This window comes from Grammomys surdaster, unplaced genomic scaffold (assembly GCF_004785775.1).
Source record: "Grammomys surdaster isolate TR1022 unplaced genomic scaffold, NIH_TR_1.0 209, whole genome shotgun sequence".
NCBI classification, from domain to species: domain Eukaryota; kingdom Metazoa; phylum Chordata; class Mammalia; order Rodentia; family Muridae; genus Grammomys; species Grammomys surdaster.
Genome location: NW_021604654.1, coordinates 431,064 through 450,780, shown reverse-complemented (window position 1 = coordinate 450,780; position 19,717 = coordinate 431,064). Strand labels below are relative to the sequence as shown.

The 19,717-nt window shown below is 57.2% G+C and overlaps 1 protein-coding gene across 1 annotated transcript; it reads left to right on the top strand.

Moving 5' to 3' along the window:
* The first annotated feature begins 204 nt into the window (after positions 1 to 204).
* On the top strand, positions 205 to 18,653 carry Zfr2 (zinc finger RNA binding protein 2). The gene is made up of 18 exons (XM_028771677.1): positions 205 to 257; positions 4,216 to 4,450; positions 6,278 to 6,362; positions 6,817 to 7,085; positions 8,907 to 9,086; positions 9,625 to 9,811; positions 10,484 to 10,608; positions 11,408 to 11,527; positions 12,183 to 12,322; positions 12,595 to 12,727; positions 13,226 to 13,392; positions 13,926 to 14,100; positions 15,127 to 15,265; positions 15,705 to 15,799; positions 15,891 to 15,986; positions 16,342 to 16,453; positions 17,321 to 17,418; positions 17,920 to 18,653. The coding sequence occupies exons 1-18, from the start codon at positions 205 to 207 to the stop codon at positions 18,100 to 18,102; spliced, it is 2,592 nt and encodes an 863-aa protein (XP_028627510.1). The 3' UTR covers positions 18,103 to 18,653.
* Positions 18,654 to 19,717: the final 1,064 nt, after the last annotated feature.

Genomic DNA, 19,717 nt, shown 5'->3' with positions numbered 1-19,717 from the left:
CCCTGATCCCTGGGACTCCGCGTGGCGGATGGCAGGCCGGGGGCGGAGGGGAGCCGACTTCCCAAGACGCCCCTCCAGCCTCACCGAGGCGCCTGAGTGAGGCGCCGGGCGGGGCGGGGGCGGGGCCTGGCCAGTGGGCGGGGCCAGATCGCGTCGGGGGCAGGGCCCTGACGTCACTCCCGTGGGCTCCAGGAGGACGCGGACATGGCGGCCAGCAGCTCTTCCGGCCTCGCGCAGGGCACCAGCCGGTCGTCCAGGTAACGAGCCCCGTGGGCGGCGAGGCGCCCCAACCCCGCAGGTCTCGGTCGTGAGTCACGGGGAGCGGGGCGGGCCCGAGGCGGGGCGACGGTCCCTGGGGTCCGAGGGAGGGCGGGGCGGGAAGCCCGGGGAGTGACAGGCTGGGTGGGGGCGGGGACCCCGTGGGGATGGGGCCAGCCTGGGAAGGATCGACCTGGCTGGGGAGGGTGGGGACCTAGGATGGAGGACAGAGCTGGGGGAGGGGACTGACCTCAGAGAGGACCTGAGACCTTGGGGAACCTTCCAAGCGGAAGTAGGGTGGGGTGTTCTGGCCCCTGATGGGTAGAATTGGGGTTTCTGGTGTCTGCCGGATGGAGGACCCTCGAGACGGGTCTGGGGTCTGGGGTTCTAGTCCTTGATGAATGGGGGACCCTCCAGGTGAGTATGGATTGAGGGTTCTGGTCCCTGACGGATGGAGGACCCTCCAGACGGGGATGGGGTCTGGGGTTCTGTGTTAAATGGATGGAGGCGCCTAGCCAGGCAGGGTGAAGTGAGGCTCTGGTCTTTGGAAGTCAGTACAGGGACAGACAAGTAGCACAGGCCTTCAATCCTGAGGGAAGAAGCTGAGGCAGTGTGTGTGTTTGTGTGTGTGTTCAAGGCTAGCCTGAGCTACAGTGAGTATGAGGCCAGGCTGAGTGACTTAAGGAGACCTTGTCTCTAAATAAATGGACAAATGAGTGTCAGTATAAGTCGGGAAGAAGGGGGCGGATGTGTGTGAGGAGTTGGGGGCTGGCAACTGGGGACGTGTCCTCTTCACTGGGTGTCTTGGAACACACTAGGGCCAAGAGCTGGTGAGACGGTCACTGTGGGGACCAGAGTTCCAGGCCTGTGAGTCAGGCCAGTCCACGGGCATAGCACAACACACACAGATATACAAATGTTAAAAAGAAACAAGAAAAGACAACACTCCAATCAGCAGCAAGTTGGGGAGGAAAGGATTTGTTTGGCTCACACTTTCAGATCACCATGAAAGGGATTCACTCAGGGCAGGAACGTGTGAGCAGGAGCTGGTGCAGAGGCCATGGAGGACGCTGCTTACTGGCTCGCTCCCCATGGCTTGCTCAGCCAGCTTTCCTATAGAACCCAGGACCACAGCCCAAGGATGGGACCACACACAGCGGGCTGGGCCCTCCCTCAGTGACCACTAATTGAGAAAACGCCCTACAGGTTGGCCTGCAGCAGATCTTACGGAGACATTTTCTCAATTGGATTCCCTCCTAGGAAATGACTTTAGCTTTTGCCAAGTTGGTAAAACTGTTGGGCTCAATTGACCTTTGTCAAATTGACACAGAAGTACGACACTGTTTAGCAATAACTTCAGTCCTCGAGATCTCTTGTCAATAAATATTCACAACACAAAACATATGATGACTAACTTCTTTATAAATCAAACAGTTTAAAATTCAGTCTCTTTGGAGCTGCAGAGGTACCCAGTGGTTAGAGCACTGGCTGTCATTGCAGAGGACTTGGGTTCAGTACCCAGCACTCACATAGCAGCTCCTAACCACCTGTGACTGCAGGGGACCTGACCCCCACTTCTGGCCTCTGCAGGCACCAGGTACACGTTTGTACAGGCAGATATGCAGGCGAAGAAACTACACACAAAAGGCAAAAATAATAAATCTTTTTAAAGGTATAAAACTCAGTTTCTTTTTTAAAAAATCTGCTCTGTAAAACCCCAAAATCTCCAAAAAATTCAAAATCTCTCAACTGTAAGTTCCAAGAGGACTGAACCAAGACATGGTCAAAAGTGGGGCAAGACAAAAGCAATCCCACCCATGTAGATAACTCAGGATCCAGTTATCTGGGCTCCTCTGGGGCTCTTCCCCCTGTAGCACACACAGCGTGTCTTCTAAGCTCTGGCCGGCTCTGCTCCGCTGCTGCTTCTGGTCTTGGTGGTCATGCACGGTAGTGGCATCTCCAGAACACTGTGATCTCTGTGTGTAACTGGGCTGCACTTTCGCCAAGAGCCTCTCATAGGATCCCTCATGGTGCCAAGCCTTAACTTCTTTGCATGACCCGTTCATTCTGGGGCCACCAACTGCCACTGTGGCTGCACCATCACCAGTGGCTCTCCCGGCCTCTCAGTGCCAAGCCTCAGCCGCTCTTCATGACCTTCAAAACCAGTGCCACCTGGGTGATTATTACTAAGCTGCCAGCCTGAGGTCCAGCCTTGGCTACCTCTGGAACACAGCTGTGTGCTAACCTTCAGGAGACACTTGCCAGAGAAGACTTCACCTCAGTGACGCTGGTCTCTTCTGCCTTTCACTCAGGCTGAGCAGAACCACAGACTTAGTTCAGAATTGCAAATGGCCCCCATGTGGTCTTCATTCCCTTCGAACCTCCCAGGCCCGACTTCCATCAGGCACCATCTGGGGGAGCATGTCCCTAATTCTCCTGACAGCTCACTAAGCTGGGAGCACTCAGCCCTTCAAGTGTTCACACACGGTCAAGTCTGTCTCCGTGCATCCTCATGACTCTGCCAGCAGTCTGTCTTAGTCAGGCTTCCTCTCACCAGGTGAAGCCCCACAGCCAGAAGCCGGGCAGAAAACATGGGACTCGGCTTACGCCTCTCACCCCTATCTCATTGAGAGCAGGCAGGGGCTGATACCTGCGGAGGCCATGGGGGGCAGGGCTCTGCTTCCTGGCCTGTTCCCGGCTCGCTCAGCCTGCTGGTAGAACTCAGGAGCCCAGCCCAGGGCTGGCCCCACTCTCAGTGTGTGAGCCCTCCCTCACTGATCACCGATTACACAAGTGCCCCGCGGGCTTGCCTCCAGCTCCATCTTGTGGAGGCATTTTTCTCAATTGAGGCTGCCTTTGTGGTGACTTGACATGAAGCTACTCAGGAAAACATGTGTCCACTCCCTGACCCTTGGAGACACTCCAGACACCTCTGTCACCAAGACCACGACCCCATAAGCCAGCAGCAGCTGGGCCTTTAGGTGTCACCTGGCACCCACCTCTGGAAGCTTCCAGTCTAGGCCCAGTTTTTGAGCTCTGGATGTGCTCACCATGGTGGTAACTTCTGGCCTCTCAGGATCCCCATGGACAAACACCTGGGAACCCTCAGCTGGGACGAATTTTTATAGATACAGGGAACTCACAGTAGAATGTCACACACCTCAGACATCTCCTGGTCCCACCCAGATTCTCTGATGTGTCTCAGGTAGCCAGGGATTTCTCTAAACTGCCGCTGGGGCCACTCCCAGTGAGTAGAGTATGCAGCTTTGGGTCCGATTATTAGCACCACAAGAGCCCTCAGAATCTCCAGAGGGCTTCCATGGTACAGACAGCCATACCTGGTGGCTGTTGGTGCCATTTACCCAGCAGCTGAGGCAGTGGGAGTGCTGGGGAGATGACGGTTCTGAGCAGCGGCCCTTGCAGAGGGTGCAGGGTGAGTCACTGTCTCTGCCTTCAGTTATGGAGTCTAGAGCTCTCTGTTGGCCCCTGGGCACCAGCCACACAAGCGATGCAAGCAAAACAGCCATATGCACAAAATAAAAATATCCCAGAACAGCGGGGATAGCAGGCCTGCAGCACCACACCTGGTTGCAAGTGGAAACAACTACCCTGGCTTCTTGGGCTGTGGTGGGGTATCAAGCCATGCAGGGGAGACAACACTGCAGTTGATATAAGTCCATGGTGCATCTGTGTGAAGACCCACGTTCACGTCCCCAGCACCCATGTAAAATAGTGGTTATGGTGACACACACCTATGCTCCTGATGCTGGGGAGACAGACACAAAAGGATATCCGGGGCTTGCTACCATATCATTGTTAGTGCAAGCTCCGGGGACAGTGGTTCTGGTCTGGCCCCATAACACTGAGGGGCTGACCTGGCCCAATGCCTGCTCCAGGGGTCTGGTACGGTAGGGACCCAGCTAACCCACCCTCTCTTTTGTGTTCTGGTGGCTCTAGCCCCCAGCTGTCCTCCACTCTACCACTCCCAGCTACCGGGGCCGGCTACACTGTAGAGTCTACCCCCAGAATGGAGAGCACCGCCAGCCTGGCCCTGGCCCCTGCCAGCCATCCGCCTGCGTCTGGAGGAGGAGTCGCAGTGGGGTACAGCTGCTCCCAGCCCCACACCAGCCAGGGCCCCACATCCAGCAGCCGACCCCGGGGTCCTGTGCCTACCTCTGTGTCTTCCCACCAGGTACCACAGCCATCCATGCAACAAGACTGTAGTTCAGTTTTTACATGCATGAGTGTGCTGCCTGCATGTGTGTCTGCACCATGTGCATGCAGTGCCTGTGGAGGCCGGAAAGGGGCGTCAGATGGCCTGCAGCTGGGGTTCAGACTGGTGAACCACTGAGTGGGTGCTGGGAATTGAACTTAGATCCTCTGAGAGCAGCTGATGTAACCCGTCTCCAAGTCCCCACTACCACCAGGGAATGTGTTAGTGTGCATGGGGCATGCATGATGACCCTGACTTTCAGCTGTGTCATAGTGTCTAGGGACAAGACATGCTCTGGAGTGACAGAGCCATGTTGACACCTCCCAAGGAGCCCAGAGCTATCTGGAGGCGCTGAAGTGTGCAGAGCTGTGGCCCAGCCTGGTGCAGCTCCTAGGAGGAGCCTGCAGTGGCTCTAGGAGAGTCTCCTCCACCAGGCAGCTGTCCTGGGGTGCTGGAACTGAGAGTCCCCTCCCACAACCATACCTGGGACACCCACCTTTCATCCCTGACTTAGTGCCAATACTTGGGGTGTCTAGACTCAGGCCAAACTGGGACTGTGGCCTCCACGCTGAGAAGAATTTAGGAGCCTGGCTGTTGTGAAGCAGAGCTGGGAGTTTATTCAAGTAGGGGGTGAGCAGGAGGGTTGTGATGGGGCTCAGGAGGAGGTCAGACCCCCCCCCTTCCATGCAGCTGTGCCGTTCTCAGCTATCCTGGGCTTTGTGGGCCATTGCTCTGAAGGGCAGCAGAGTGACTAGGTCCCAGGGACAAAGAAATGGCTCACCCCCATGGGCAGCTGCATTTGGAGTGTCCCAGGTGGGCCACCTGCCCCACACCTGTCAAGGAGGGTCTGCTGCTCTGTGGCAGGGGCACCGGCGGCTCCTTTTCCTTCTCTCCTGCTCCTGGTTTCTGTCTTTCATTCCTGTGTCACTGTCATTAAGTGTCAGATGGATTGCTTAGGATCACTGTCTATGGGGGCGGGTAGTCCTGGGTGATAGTGCCTCAAAAAGCAAAACTACAAGCAGGCATAGAGGCACACACCTGTAATCCCAGCACTCTGTGAGTTCGAGGCCAGCCTGGTCTACAGAGAGAGTTCCAGGACAGCCAGGGCTACACAGAGAGATCTTGACTGGAAAAACCAAAACCAAAACCAAAACCAAACCAAAACAAACAAGAAAAAAAAAAAAGAAAGAAAGAAAGAAAGAAAAGGAGGGAGGGAGGGAAAGAGGGAGGGAGCTGGCAGGTGCCCAGGGAGGTAAAGGCACTCACTGGCTGCTGACTTTGATAGCCTGCATTTGATCCCTGGGACTCACATGGTAGAAAGAGAGAACTGATTCCCACAAACTGTCTTCTTGGTTTCCACATGCATGCTGCGACACATGCCCTGCCCCCGTGCTCACACATGCACATGTGCACTCACAATAAATTAATAAGCAAAGTGATTTTTTTCCCAATGGCTGGGAATGTTGCTCAGTGGTTAGCATACTCAGCCAGAACACACAGAGCTTTTGTTTGTGTCCCCAGCACTAGCTACATAAGCCAGGCCTAGGGACAACTCGTGTATTCCTAGCATCCCAGAGGTAAAGACAGGGAGTCACATCATCCTTGGCTAAGTGGAGAGTTTGAGGTTGGCCTGGCCTATGACAGAGTGTCTCATCAAACATGGCATTGCATGAGCAGGCTCCAACCCTAAGGGCAGCTGCTGTGCACTGCCTCCAGCGGTGCCCACCCCACTGCCCTCCCCCAGCGTCCCGCCCCCCTCCCTGAGCTGCTTTTCTCTCTATGTCCCTGTCCCATGGAACCCTCCAGGAGGATGGTCACAGCTGCCAAGAGAAGGCAACCAAGAGCCGCACAGACTCACGGGAGTGGCCAGCCAGGTCGCTCTGCAGGCCAGGTGGGCTGAGGGGATTCTTTGAGGGGCTGGGAAGCACGGTCTGGTTGGAGGGTTGCTTAGACAGCACAAGGGGCCACACGTGAGTCTGCACGGGACACACAAGGACAGACCTGTGCCGGCCAGGGGGACGGGGTGGGGGTCGGGGGAGGCTGGGCACGTGGGTCCCAGAGATGGAGCTCAGGCCCTCAGGCTTGGCCACAAGCACTTCTATCTGCAGAGCCATTTTGCCAGCTCTAGTCCCAGGTTTAAAATTTCCTTGAGATCCGGCCATCTGAGCTGCAGCCATTGCAGGGGAAGGCTGAGCCGCCAGCCTGAGATTTGTCCTGGCGCCACAGCCACCTAGGTCACCGGGGTCCAGCCTGGGCTGCAGTGCGGTTAAACAGGTTGTGGACCTGCTGCCGGGGTAGCCTGGCTGCGTCTGTACCTCCCCCCCCCCCCCGTCTCTCCCTCCCAGGACCAAGTTCCCGCAGCCCGGACTCGCCCGGCCCGCAGCGTCCAACGCCCTCCTCCCAGCGGGCCCCGCAGAAGCTGCAGGCGCCGTCCCCGCCGCGGTCTCCCGTAGGCTCGGACCCGTGGGGTGGCCCTGTCCTCGGGCCCTGGGACCCCACCTTTACCAGCGACGCGCTGCCGTTCCTGGACAGGCTGCCGAAGCCCAAGGCGGGCCCCAGGCCGCCCTCCATGCACTACTGCGAGGTCTGCAGGGTCAGCTGCGCGGGGCCGCAGGTCAGGACCGGCAGCCGGACAGCTCACCGTCCACCAAAAACTGTAGTGGCAGGTGTGGCAGGCGCCGCGGTGCGGACCTGTCACACTGCAGTGGAGGCAGGGGGATGGGGAGTTCAGGCCATCCTTGACTACGTGCTGAGTGTAAGGCCAGTCTGGCCGTGAGCCTCTGTCACAGTTCCTCGGCAGGACCCGGGTTTGGTTCCCAGGCCCACGTGGCGGGTCCCGGACCCTGTGACTACAGCACCCCCTGCTGGCCACATCAGGCACGCAGTGCACAGACACAGGCAACACCCCACACAGAAAATTAAAGTTAAATGTATAAAAAAATGGAGTGGAGAAGAAAGCACTGAGAAATAACCTGTCAAACATAGGCTTGTCTCCAGAGATCCCTGAGGTCAGAGTTTGCCTTGGCAACACACTCACCCGCACACACACATGCATACATCACACAACACACAAACGCACACAGACACACGGGCGTGCACACACTGGTTTGATATCGAGAGTATCACGCTCTTCCTCTGTAGTCAAAGCTGGCCTTGAGCATGCAACCCTCCTAACGTGGTACCCTCTTCACTTTAATCCCCCCATCAGCCCGGAACAGCTCTGTTTGTTTCTGGGCGGTCTTCGGTCCTCTGCCCACAACTAGGCGTTTGGCCATGGCTGGCCTAGCTTTCACAATTCTAAGAACAGGCCGAGTGGTCTGGCTCTGTGGACCCCGAAGCCCAGATGTGGCCCTGATTTGTGGGTTCCTCTTCTGCAGAGCCCCCATGTGGGAGAGCTCTGTGAAATCAGGTGCCTGCAGCTGTCTGCATGTTTGTCACATTCTCCAGGTGGCTCTGAAAGGGTTTTTTGTTTGTTTGTTTGTTTGTTTGTTTTGAGACAGGGTTTCTCTGTGTAGCCCTGGCTGTCCTGGAACTCACTCTGTAGACCAGGCTGGCCTTGAACTCAGAAATCTGCCTGCCTCTGCTCCCAAATGCTGGGATTAAACCGCCCGGTGGGTTTTTTTTTTTTTCTTTACTCTCTTTTTAAGAGTAAATGTTATCCAAGTCCGTGCACCACGTGCCTTGTCCAGAGAGGCCACAAGAGGGTATTGGAGCCCTTTAAACCTTACTCTTAACCAGGGAGCCAATTTTCCAGCCCTGTTTTTGTTGTTGTTGTTGTTTTAGGTTTGTTTTGTTTTTTTGTTTTGTTTTTGTTGTTGTAGTTTTTTGTGTGTGACAAGGTTTCTCCGTGTAATCCTGGCTGGAACTCGCTCTGTAGACCAAGCTAGCCTCAAACTCAGAGATCCACCTGCCTCTGCCTCCTAAGTGTTGAGATTAAAGGTGTGCGTCACCACTCAGAGCCCGAGCTGGCTTTGTGTTTTAAGAGTGAGACCTCTCCTGCAGCCCAGGCTGGTCTTGTGCTGTACAGCTGAGGATGACCTTAAACTCCTAATTCTCCTGCTTCCACCTTCTAGGTCCTCAGAGGACTTGGAAGCTCCTGAGGTCCTGGGGACAGAACTCATGCCTTTGTCCTTGAACTTTAGTCGTAGCCTGGAAAAGTCAGGTTTTGTTTGGGGACAGCCTCCTGGACTGGTACAAGACGCACAGGACCCTTGGTGAATGTTTCCTTGAAAATCCTGGCTGCAGTTTATTTAGGTCAGGGAAAAGAGACGTTGATGTGTCCTGCAGGCTGTGACTCTTGTAACTTAGGGCACAAGTGGCAGAGGAAGCCAGGGACCCTGTGTCCCTCTGAGCTCCTGCTAGCCATCTGTGCAGCCTGCAGATGAGTGTGGTTTCTGGTAAGCCTTCCAGCAGGGCTCCCCACTCTGTGTTCCAGACCTACCGGGACCACCTGGAAGGGCAGAAGCACCGGAAGAAGCAGGCGGCTCAGAGGACCGGCACACAGCCCAGCGGGGGTCCTAAAGGATCCCAGAGCCTCCACTGTGGCCTGTGCGCCGTGTCCTGCACAGGGGCAGATGCCTACGCTGCCCACATGAGGGGAGCCAGGCACCAGAAGGTAGGAGTGTTCCAGCAGTCAGCTCCAAGCAGGTGCCAGGAGGTGGTAGGGTGGGAGAGGGCGCCCCAATGGGACCATGTTAACTTACACTGATGTGGCTGGACGTGGAGGAGACCTCAGGTGATGGCCCTGTAGCCGGAGTTTGGCTATAGCCAGGAGCGTGTGTGTGTGTGTGTGTGTGTGTGTGTGTGAGAGAGAGAGAGAGAGAGAGAGAGAGAGAGAGTGGGAGAGCAAGAGCTGGGGTTCCCCAAACCACACAGCCATGTACACATGTTCACAGTTTACAGCATGGGAGCCAGAGAGACGACCAGCATATAGATCGAGGACATTGGTGTGAGTGTTGGAGGGTGTGTGTGTGTGCCAAATCTGAGAAATGGGACCACAGGCAGGAGGTGGCTCCAGAACCTTTTTTTTTTTTTTGAGAGGGAAGTTTCCACAGAGTATAGACACCGGGGCACACCGCCACATTCTCTCCAGCAGCCTGCTCAGTGTGAGGTGCACTGTTTGTTTCCCAAACATGCTGTGGGGTCCATTGCAGGTCTTCAAGTTGCACAGCAGGCTAGGGAAGCCCATTCCCTCTGAGCCCACACTACAGAGTGTCACCCACACCCGAGGTTCGGACGGCGCCCCTGAGACCTCAGTCAAGCGTGAAGCACATGCCGGTCACAGCTCATACACCCAAGGCCGGCCAGCACCAGCCAAGGGACCAGCAGCCTCACACAAGGGTACCAGTCTCTCCAGTTCTGTACATGTGAACAGATGCACCCTGTGCCTTCACTGCGGGAACCCAGGCAGGAGCTCCACCCCCGAGCCCGCCCCCAGCTTTTGGATTTTTAGGTGCAGGGGTTTCTTGTTGGTTTTTTTTTTGGTTTTTTGTTTTGTTTTGTTTTGTTTTGTTTTGTTTTTAAAGACAGGGTTTCTCTGTGCAGCCCTGGCTGTCCTGGAACTCACTCTGTAGACCAGGCTGGCCTCAAACTCACAGAGAGCCTCCTGCCTCTGCCTCCCAAATTCTGGGATTGAAGGCGTGCCTGACCACACCCTGCCAGCTCTTAGGTTTTGAGACAGGATCTCACTATGTAACTCATGGCGACCTGGAACTGATGATCCTCCTGCCTCATCCTTCTGAGCGTAGGATTCCAGGTGTGTGCCACCAGTTTTGTGACAGCTTGCTTGAATGGAAGGTCACTTGTCCCTCGAGGTGACCCATCCACACCACATCACACAGACTTGCCTTGTGTGACATTACGGCCTGCCCTTCCGTGGCTGCAGAATTCTGTGTGGCCCACGATAGTCTCCACGAGAGGGAGTGGCCAGCTAGCCCTCTGTGTTTAGAGTCCTGTGGCGGGTGGGGAGGATGGGGTAAGCCTGAGGTTACAGCCGACCACGGTTTCCAGCAGGACCACCAGAGCTGCAGGCAGTGCACAACAGACCTGGAGACAGGCCATCATCACACTTCAGGACAGAGGCCACCAGAGGAGGCCCTGGAGACACGGAGGCCGTGGGCACCGAGTACGTGGAGGAGGTGAGCAGGTGCCTGACGCTGGGGGACTCAGTCTTGGTGACAGAGCTCCAAGGTCCACCCAGCTGTGAGCCACCATGGTTCTGAGGATGGAGCTGCCAGCCTGTCCACATGTCTGCCATCCACACAAGGAGCAGGAAGCTTGCTCAGGGCACCAAGACCCTCCTGTCCACCCCTTCTTGGCCTGAGGACCCACTTTTCCAGTCCCGGGCACCAGAGAGCCAAGCTGTATCCACCTCAGATGGTTTCACACCTTGACCAGCTTTGCCTGGTCTCCTCCACCCTAAAGTGCTGGTTTATGAATGCAGCCCAAGGGTCCTGGGCAGTACTGTGCCTGCACCCGTGTGGCTGATGACCGCACAAACATCCAGGGTAGGGAGCTGTCTCTCACACGCTTCTCCGTTCACAGCTGGCTCCATGGCCTCGGCCCCAGCAGCACCAGGGTGATGCTTCAGTTGGTGTGTGTGGGTGTCCCTGTGTGGGTGTGTGCAGGTGACAGGTGGCAGTCCCCTAGCCATGCCTTTCTGTACCTTGCACTTTGTCCAGCCAGTGTTGCGGTGGCCTGCTACTTGGTCATGAGGACAAAGCGAGTACCTGGTAGTCAGGTGGCTCTTTTGCCCCGGGGTGGGGTTGAGAGGATGAAGGAACAGGTCATGGGCACTCCCTGGGGCTTTCAAAGCCACTTCTCTGATGACACACTCCTGCTGGCCCCATGGGGAGGCTCAGCGTCCTGGAGCCTTGCTCAGCATCTTCCAGGTCCTCATGGCTGGCTGGCAGGGAGCTGAGCTGTGTTCTGTCCCAGGTGTGCAGTGACGAGGGGAAGGTGATCCGTTTCCGATGCAGGCTCTGTGAATGCAGCTTCAATGACCGAAACGCCAGAGACATGCACCTGACTGGACGCCGGCACCGGCTGCAATACAGAGTCTGTCCAGCAGGGGCGCCAGAGGCCGGCCAGGGCTACGGGGTGGGGAAGGTGGCTTGTCGGGAAAGGAACAGGAAGAAGGGTGAAAGGGATAGAGAAGGGGTGCACGGCTGGGGGGCGATAGGTAGGGTGTGGGTAGTGAGGAGTGTGTGTGGAGATAAGTGGGTGGGCGGCAGACACATTCGTAGCTTTGCCACTCAGTGGAAGGATTTCCCCCTCTGGTCCCGCGGAGACCCTGCAGATGCACAAAGCCAGGGACCCCAGGAGCCCCAGCCAGCTTTGTGCTTGGCTGCTACCCTTCCTCAGCGGCTGAGTGGTTTTAGTTCCCAGAAGTGGACTGAACTAGGACAGACAGAGCGTGCCCACTGGTGGCTGTCCCCGGGGAGCTGCATGCACGACCCCGCCTGGTGCTTGGGCCAGCCGCACCGAGTGAACATGAGTGGCCCACAAGTAACCTTAGTCATGTAAAGCCACCTCCAGAGCCTGGGCAGGACATTTCCCCAAAGCGCCCCCTCAGCCTGCCTCCTCCTCCTGCCACTGTGGTAGGGACCAGTGAATCTGTAAGAACAGCTGGTGTTAGTTGAGGCTTCTCTGTACCCATGGCCCCCCACCTGTCCTCTCCAGCGTCACCATCTGTCTGGCTTTGCCTTTGCAGAAGAAAGTGGACCCTACACTTCCAATAGCCAGCCGGCCCAGCGGCCCCATGCAGAGGGTGCTGGCCAAGCGGCTGCAGAGGCAGCGGCAGCAGGCAAAGGCACGACTGGAGGATGCACGACGCTGGAACTCTGAGCTGAGGTGACTCCTGGCCTCCCCATGGTCGTTCAACATCTGACAGTCCCTACCCTCTGAATACCATGACCTCTGATGTTCTCATGACCCCTGACCTCTGATGTTCTCATGACCCCTGACCTCTGATTGCCTGCATGTCCCCTGAGCTCTGAAGTCTTTGCAACTCCTCCTGCCTCACCCTTTAGACTTTCTCTGGGCCCTGGAGCTTGAATGTGTCTGTTGGGCTGGCTCAGGCCTCTGGCAACGGCAGCCCTGTGTCCCTGACTGTGTCCCCACAGACAGCAAGAAGAACACAGCAGGCAGCCTGAGGAGCCTCCACAGCCCCAGGTTGAAGAGCAGCTGTCCGGGTTACCTGCCTGGGCATTTCCAGCTCCCACTACCAGACCAGGGACTGCCACCACCCGGCGCCAGGTGGGTGCTGGTGTAACATGTAGGTCACTTAGTCCCCACCAGGCCTCAGGAGCCCCTCAGAGGGCACAAGACCCTGAGGACTACCCAGTACTGTGGGTCCAGCATGTCAGACCTTTGGAGCTTCAGGTCGCAGGCATGTCTGTTCCACACTGTGGCTCCCTCCAGCTTTCCAGAAGTGTCTGTCCTCGTAGGCTGAGAAGGGACCTAAGGCTGGCCTCTTGCTTGAGGAGGACATGCCCTGTGTGGCTCTTAGCCTCTGGCCTGGAAATGGAGCAATGCTGCCAGAAAAGAACCCCCCCACCCAGACCCAAGGCCCCTGTGCATGCCCCCCCCTTGAGAGCTGCGTGTTCCCCCCCACCCCCGTGAGAGCTGCTCAGACAATGGCCACGTACCATGGCTCCCTGCAGCCTGCCTGGCCCTTCAATACTCTCCGAAGTCCTGCCAGGGCTGGGTATCTTGTCCCCAGTCTGCCCTTGATGAGGGTAGCTCTCCCCACAGTCAGGGCGTCGGCCAGAGAGCAGCGACGACCGTCATGTCATGTGTAAGCACGCCTCCATCTACCCCACCGAGGAAGAGCTGCAAGCCATCCAGACGGCTGTATCCCACACAGAGCGAGCCCTCAGGCTGGTGTCAGACACGCTGGCCGAGGAGAGCAGCCAGCATGGGTTAGTGCCACAAGGCTCTGTCCCACCCATTTGTCTCATACCCCCCTGCCAGGCTGGTGACAGAGAGAGGCCCTCTTTTTTTTTATTTTGTTTTTTGTTTTGTCTTGTTTTTCGAGACAGGGTTTCTCTGTGTAGCCCTGGCTGTCCTGGAACTCACTCTGTAGACCAGGCTGGCCTCAAACTCAGAAATCCGCCTGTCTCTGCCTCCAGAGTGCTGGGATTAAAGGCGTGCGCCACCACTGCCTGGCAAGAAAGTCCCTCTTATTCCATTTCCCTGTGTGTTGGGCTTGGAAATTCCGGTACTCAGGAAGCTGAAACAGGATGATTGCCGTGAGTGAGGCTAGCCTGGGCTAGACAGCCCTTGTTTCAGATATAGAAATGATAGGTAAACAGACAGGTAGATCACACACAGATAGCTGGGTGACAGACAGATCCGGCCTTTCCCAGGATTGACTGCTTGTGTGGGCTGCAGGGCGGGTATCAGGGATGACAGCAGCGTGCTTCATTTCCCATCTGCCTCTTTGTTTCCTCAGCACCCTGGCGTCCCCACCACCACGGATGCTCAAGGGCGTGGTGCGGGTTGGCATTCTGGCCAAGGGCCTGGTACTTCGCGGGGACCACAGTGTACAGCTGACCCTGCTCTGCTCCAAGAAGCCCACACACTCCCTGCTGCAAAGGATCAAACAGGAGCTGCCCCGAGAGCTGTCTGTAAGAGCAAGGCCCAGGCAGGGTCTGAGTTCCCGAGGACCGAGAGGCCTGCAGGGCTGGGGCTGCCTCCATCCCTCCCACAGTGTTGGGATCTGAGTTCGAATCTCAAGAAACTGTGTAAAAGCCAGTCCTAGGCCAGGTGTGGTGGTGTGTGTCTGCAATCCCGGCACTTGGGGTCAGGATTCCTGAGGCAGCCTGGCCACGCAGGCAAAAAAAAAAAACCAAAAAAAAAAAAAAAACGAGGCAGGCCAGGCGGTAGTGGGGCACGCCTTTAATCCCAGCACTTGGGAGGCAGAGGCAGGCGGATTTCTGAGTTCGAGGCCAGCCTGGTCTACAGAGTCAGTTCCAGGACAGCCAGGGCTACACAGAGAAACCCTGTCTCGAAAAACCAAAAAAAAAAAAAAAAAAAAGGAAAAAAAAAAAAACCGAGTCAGGAAGCAATTGTGAAACAGTCTGACTTCAGTCTCTGGCCCTGGACATACAAAAGAAAGGAATCTGGTGTGCCCCTGTCCTCCTGGAACTGAGGCAGGAGGATAGCAATTCTGGCCAGGGCTGTAGCTCAGTGGTGAGCACTCATCCTCTGTAGGACTCTGGGGTCTGTTCCCAATACTGGTGCACGCGCACACAAACACACACACACACACACACACACACAGACTTCCTAGACTTTGTACTCACAGGTGTCAGTGATCTCTTGACAGTCTTTAGCTCCTTCTGTCTGACACAGAGGTGACTGATTTGTGCAAAGGGCCTTTGCTTTTCCTTTTCTGTCTGATACTTTGTTCGTGACCAGTTGTTTGTCTATTACATCTTATTGAACAACAGGTGCTCTTTACATACAGAGACCCCTCACTCAGCACTGCCATCCGTATGTTCCTCTGGTGGGTCTTAAGTCACACAGATGAGGGTCTGGAACCCTGGCAGCAGGCACATGAGGGGGAGATGGGTCCGTGAGCCTGCGGTGCCCCGCTCGTGCACCGGACGCTCTGCTGGAGTCATGTGGCTTCTTTCCATGTTTATACCCAGATAGTGGCAGAGGACAAGTACGAGGTCTCATCTGACCGTGATGCCAACATTGTTATCTCGGCCTGTGTGGAGCCCGGGGTGAAAGTCACCGTGTCTGCCACCTCCCCTCTGATGCGGGAAGACCCCTCTGTAAAACAAGGTACACGCCCAGCACAGCAGCTCACCCTGTTCTGGGAAGAAAGGCCCTGGTAGTCATGGTATCAGTGGGTCACACAGACTCACATGGGGCTACACAGTCTGGGGCAGTCGAGCTGGTGTTTCAGGGCCTTTGCACATACCTGGAAGGTCCTCTCTCACTGACCCACACCCCGGCTTGTAGAGTATAGGGACAGGGTCTCAATGTGACCAGGCCCCAGACCTGATATCTGCAGGGCCATCGCTCACTTAGAAATGCTGTAGGTGCTGAGCGTGGCATCAGCCTGTGATTCAGCACTGGGGTGGGGGTGAGGGACTGTGAGTTAGAGGCCAGGGTGGAGTGCAGAGGGAGACCCTGTCTCAATCAGCATAGCCAACCTGAGCACAACCACCCTGTGGGACTGGGGCCCGGCAGGAAGGGACTTGGACTCTATCCCTTCTAGGACTGCAAGACTCTCTGCCCGACCCAGAGGACATCCTGGACCGGGAGAGGTGCCTTGAGACCCTGGCAGCCCTCCGCCATGCTAAGTGGTTCCAGGTCAGGTCATAGGGTAGGCTGCAGTGGGGACAGTCACTAGCCACAGTCTGCCCCAGAGTTCCCCCCACCAACCGTATGTCTTCTCCCCAAGGCTCGAGCCAGTGGCCTGCAGCCATGCGTGATTGTCATCAGGGTTCTAAGGGAGCTGTGTCGCTGTCTGCCCCCCTGGGGGGCCCTGCCTGCCTGGGTAAGACCGCAGGAGACAGTGGGGAAGCACAGGTGGGGCCAGCCAGGTGTCTCCTCAGCACCCAACCATCCCAGAGTGGGTGGGTGTCACCAGGCCCCTCAATGTGAGAAGATGCCTTGGGTTACTATCATGGTTACCTGCCACCTTAGACCCCAAGTTGGGAGGTTAAGTCCAGACCCCATGCAGGATGAGGACCCAGGGTGTCCTCTGTGCTAGCTGCGCTGCAGAGGGCACTCTAGGACTTTTTAACGGCCCCTGTGCTGGCCACAGACACTGACCATAGCATGGCCTTGTCTATCATCCAGCCACATCGGGTCCTTCATGTGGTTGCCACCCCTCCCCATGTCCCCTTCAGGCCATGGAGCTGCTGGTGGAGAAGGTTCTGAGCAGCGCCCCCCGGCCCCTGAGCCCGGGGGGTGCCGTGCGTCGGGTTCTGGAGTATGTGGCCACAGGCGCGCTCCTCACAGGTCAGTGATGGGGCGGGAGATGGAGGGTGAGGGCAGCAGAGGCAGTGGCCTGCCACATGCGTGCCCAAGAAGAAAAGCTCACTCCACACACTGGGAGCCTGTCCATAGCCTACAGCGCAAAGGGCAGAGGCATGCTGCTGCCCTCTAGGGACACAGCAAGGCAGGCGCAGGAGGTGGTTTCATCCCCAGTCCAGGGCTGCCCCACTGTCACCTGTGCCACCACCATGCACACTCCTAGCTGCCTCACGTACTGTGACTGCTGTGCCTGGTGCCTGCCCGGCCCAAGTGCACAGGACCCATCACTGGAGTTCAAGGAAGCCACATGACGCCGCTGTGACGCCAGAGCCATGGTTTGGGGCCCGGCTGTGGCTCAGTGGGCAGAGCACTCGGCCCCTGCGTCCGATCCCCAGCACTGTACAGCCTGGGCCTGGCGGCACACGTCTGCCACCCCAGCAGCAGGGAGGCAAGGGCAGCAGGTTCAGGAGTTCAAGGTCAGCCTCTGATACACAAGGAGTTTGAGGAACAGAAACCACACAGTGCCCTCCCTCGAGGGGGCAGGAATGGACCCTAGACAGGTGTCCCGAGAGTTCCTGGATTCTGAGTGGGAAAGGAGGGTCAAGGGTCAGGCCTGTCATGTGGGCCTTTTGAGAACTCACATAGGCTGGGGCACACCCACAGGCGCAAATACAAAGGTACCACAGGGGACCCACGTAATGCCCCCTGCGTTGTCAAGGCAGACCTCGTCTGATGTGGCTCATGGGTCAGTGTGCTACAGACACGGCACAGACCACATGCACAGTGAGCCACCGTGCAGGGAGGCCCGTCATGCCCCGCTAGTCTCTCATAAGGGCATCCTCCCCGGCTCAGATGGCCCAGGGCTACAGGACCCTTGTGAAAAAGGCCCACAGGACGCCCTGGAGCCCATGACCCCACAGCAGCGAGAAGACCTGACAGCCAGTGCGCAGGTACGTGGTCCCCTCCCACATTCTGGATACAGGTCCTGGAGTAAGGAACTCCCACCTGCAGCACCGAGCGGCGTGGGTTGCATGAGACCACAGGGCTTGCCTATCATACACACAGCCCTGGGTTCCATCCAGCAGTACAGGTGGAGGTAGAAGGATCAGAACTTCAAGGCTATCTTTGACTATTGAGAGTGTTTGAGGCTAGCCTCCGCTACATGAGCTCCAGTCTCAAAAGAAGTACATAGCCACACAGAACCAAGCACCAAACATTGCCACTTTCATGGGGGTTGAGTATCTTACAAGGAATTTGGGGTCCCTCTACACAGGAAGTAAAGGCGGAGTCCCAGGAGCCCCTGGCCAGCCTGTGCCACCAGCTGGTGGTGACATTCCCCAGGGCCACATGTCTGGCACCAAAACCTTACAAGCAACAGAACAAACAGCCCAGCCCCTGGTCCCTAAGGCCCAGCTAGGCTAGCACACCCTGATGGGACTCGTTGTCCGCAGCTTGCTCTGCGCCTTGTGGCCTTCCGGCAGATACACAAGGTCCTTCACATGGAGCAGTTACCTCCACGGACCAGATTCGGGGCCGGGGCACGGGCCCGGAAGAGGATGAGGGAGGCTAGTCAGGCCCAGGAGGGCGCCAGGGAGAGGAAGCGGGGCCGGCAGGGCACAGCAGGGCTGCCTTGAGCCAGCTGTCACCACCGACCCACACATCCCACACCTGAACGGGTGTGGTCCCTCCAGCTGCTGGCTCCTCCTGATGTGGGACGCCTTTGTCATTGTGTCTGTAGGTTTATTCACGATGCTGTGGGGGTCCCTCTGAGGTGACCCCATGCCCATGGCTGTCACCCACCCATCCCCAAGCCATATAGCAGTGACCTCCTTGGTACTAATTGCTATTTGAAACTCCCTTGATGTCATAAGAAGCCAATGGGATCTGAATCGCTTCCTTGAGATGACAGGAGGGGTGGCCTGGAAGATTCTATGGGTCACAGAGTGGGGGTAGAGGGGCAGAGAGCAAAGAATGAGGTTCCACAGGCCCCAAACCCACTGTATCCTTTACACAGACCCCCTTACTAGCTGTGAGGACACTGTCACCCCACAGTGCGACCCTAGCTCCAGTCACTGAGTGCCTTCTGCAGATGGCCTACTCCGCCCCATGTCATCCTGTGCCCCATTGGGCATGGACACAGCTCTATCCGTTAGGCCTCCTTTGGATCCCCTGGTATGACCCTTCAACCCTGTTCCGTTCTGCCTGTGGCTTTTAAAGGCCAGCCCACACATGGCGCGATGCCTGGAGACTATAGAATCATCCAGAACTTGGCTGGGATGGGAATAAAGCGGATCTGCCCATGTGTGGTGTGGCCTTCATGTCCTTCACTCGGATCCGGGTGGCTGTGCTCACCAGCCCTCAGCCTCCCCACCCCAGGCTGCGTTGTGAGTGTGGGCGGAGCTCCAGGGGCCGGAGGAGCAGTCCTGTGACTGCCCCTGTGCCGACCCACACCCCCATTAGGTCCTGATGGAACACTCTCCTCCTGCTTCCTGGAGGAATGTGGGGGACTCACGGGCCCCAGGCCTGCCTTCCAGTTTCTGTCTCCTCTTCCTTAGCACCCCGACACACATATACTCCCTGTGAAACACCAAATCTAAGCACGACCTCCATCGGAGCCGCCCTCTCCCTCCCCCACCCCCCCCACCCCCCGTGAAGACCAGTGTCGTCCTTCCCTGGGTGCTCCTAGCCCCGGGCTTCTCCTCACCAGCTACCCACCCCTGTCGAGCGGGACACTGGGACCACCACAGACAGGAGATGTCCACCTGATGCTAGGTCTAGCTGAGCCAAGCACACATGGGTAACCAAATGAAAAAGCTCTTCCTGGCGGCGCCCAGCGCCCTTGTCTCTGTGGCTGGTTATGGGGGACATTGCTTCACCGTTGAGAGAGCTCACGGGTGGAGGAGACGGAAGCCGGGACCTTGGTGGCCAGGCTCAGTGATAACGGGAAAGCACCACGCCCCTACCCCCCGCTCTGCGCTGAGCCTCTCCACCAAGCCCACTTGGGAAGGCAGATGAATCCACTCCAGGTGACAAAGAGTTAAGTCGGACCCGCCTAGCAACCCCAAACCACGGAGCTTCTGCGACTAGACAGCAACATCTATCATTTTGTGAGCGCGGAGTTGGCTCCAGATGGAGTCCCGTCTGGGCCGCGCAGCTCGCTGAAGCCGGGAAGAGCTGCAGCAACTGACCTTCCAGCCCCAAGTCCCGTTCCCACCGGGCAGGGGACCCCGTGCAGGCCAACTGAGGCCA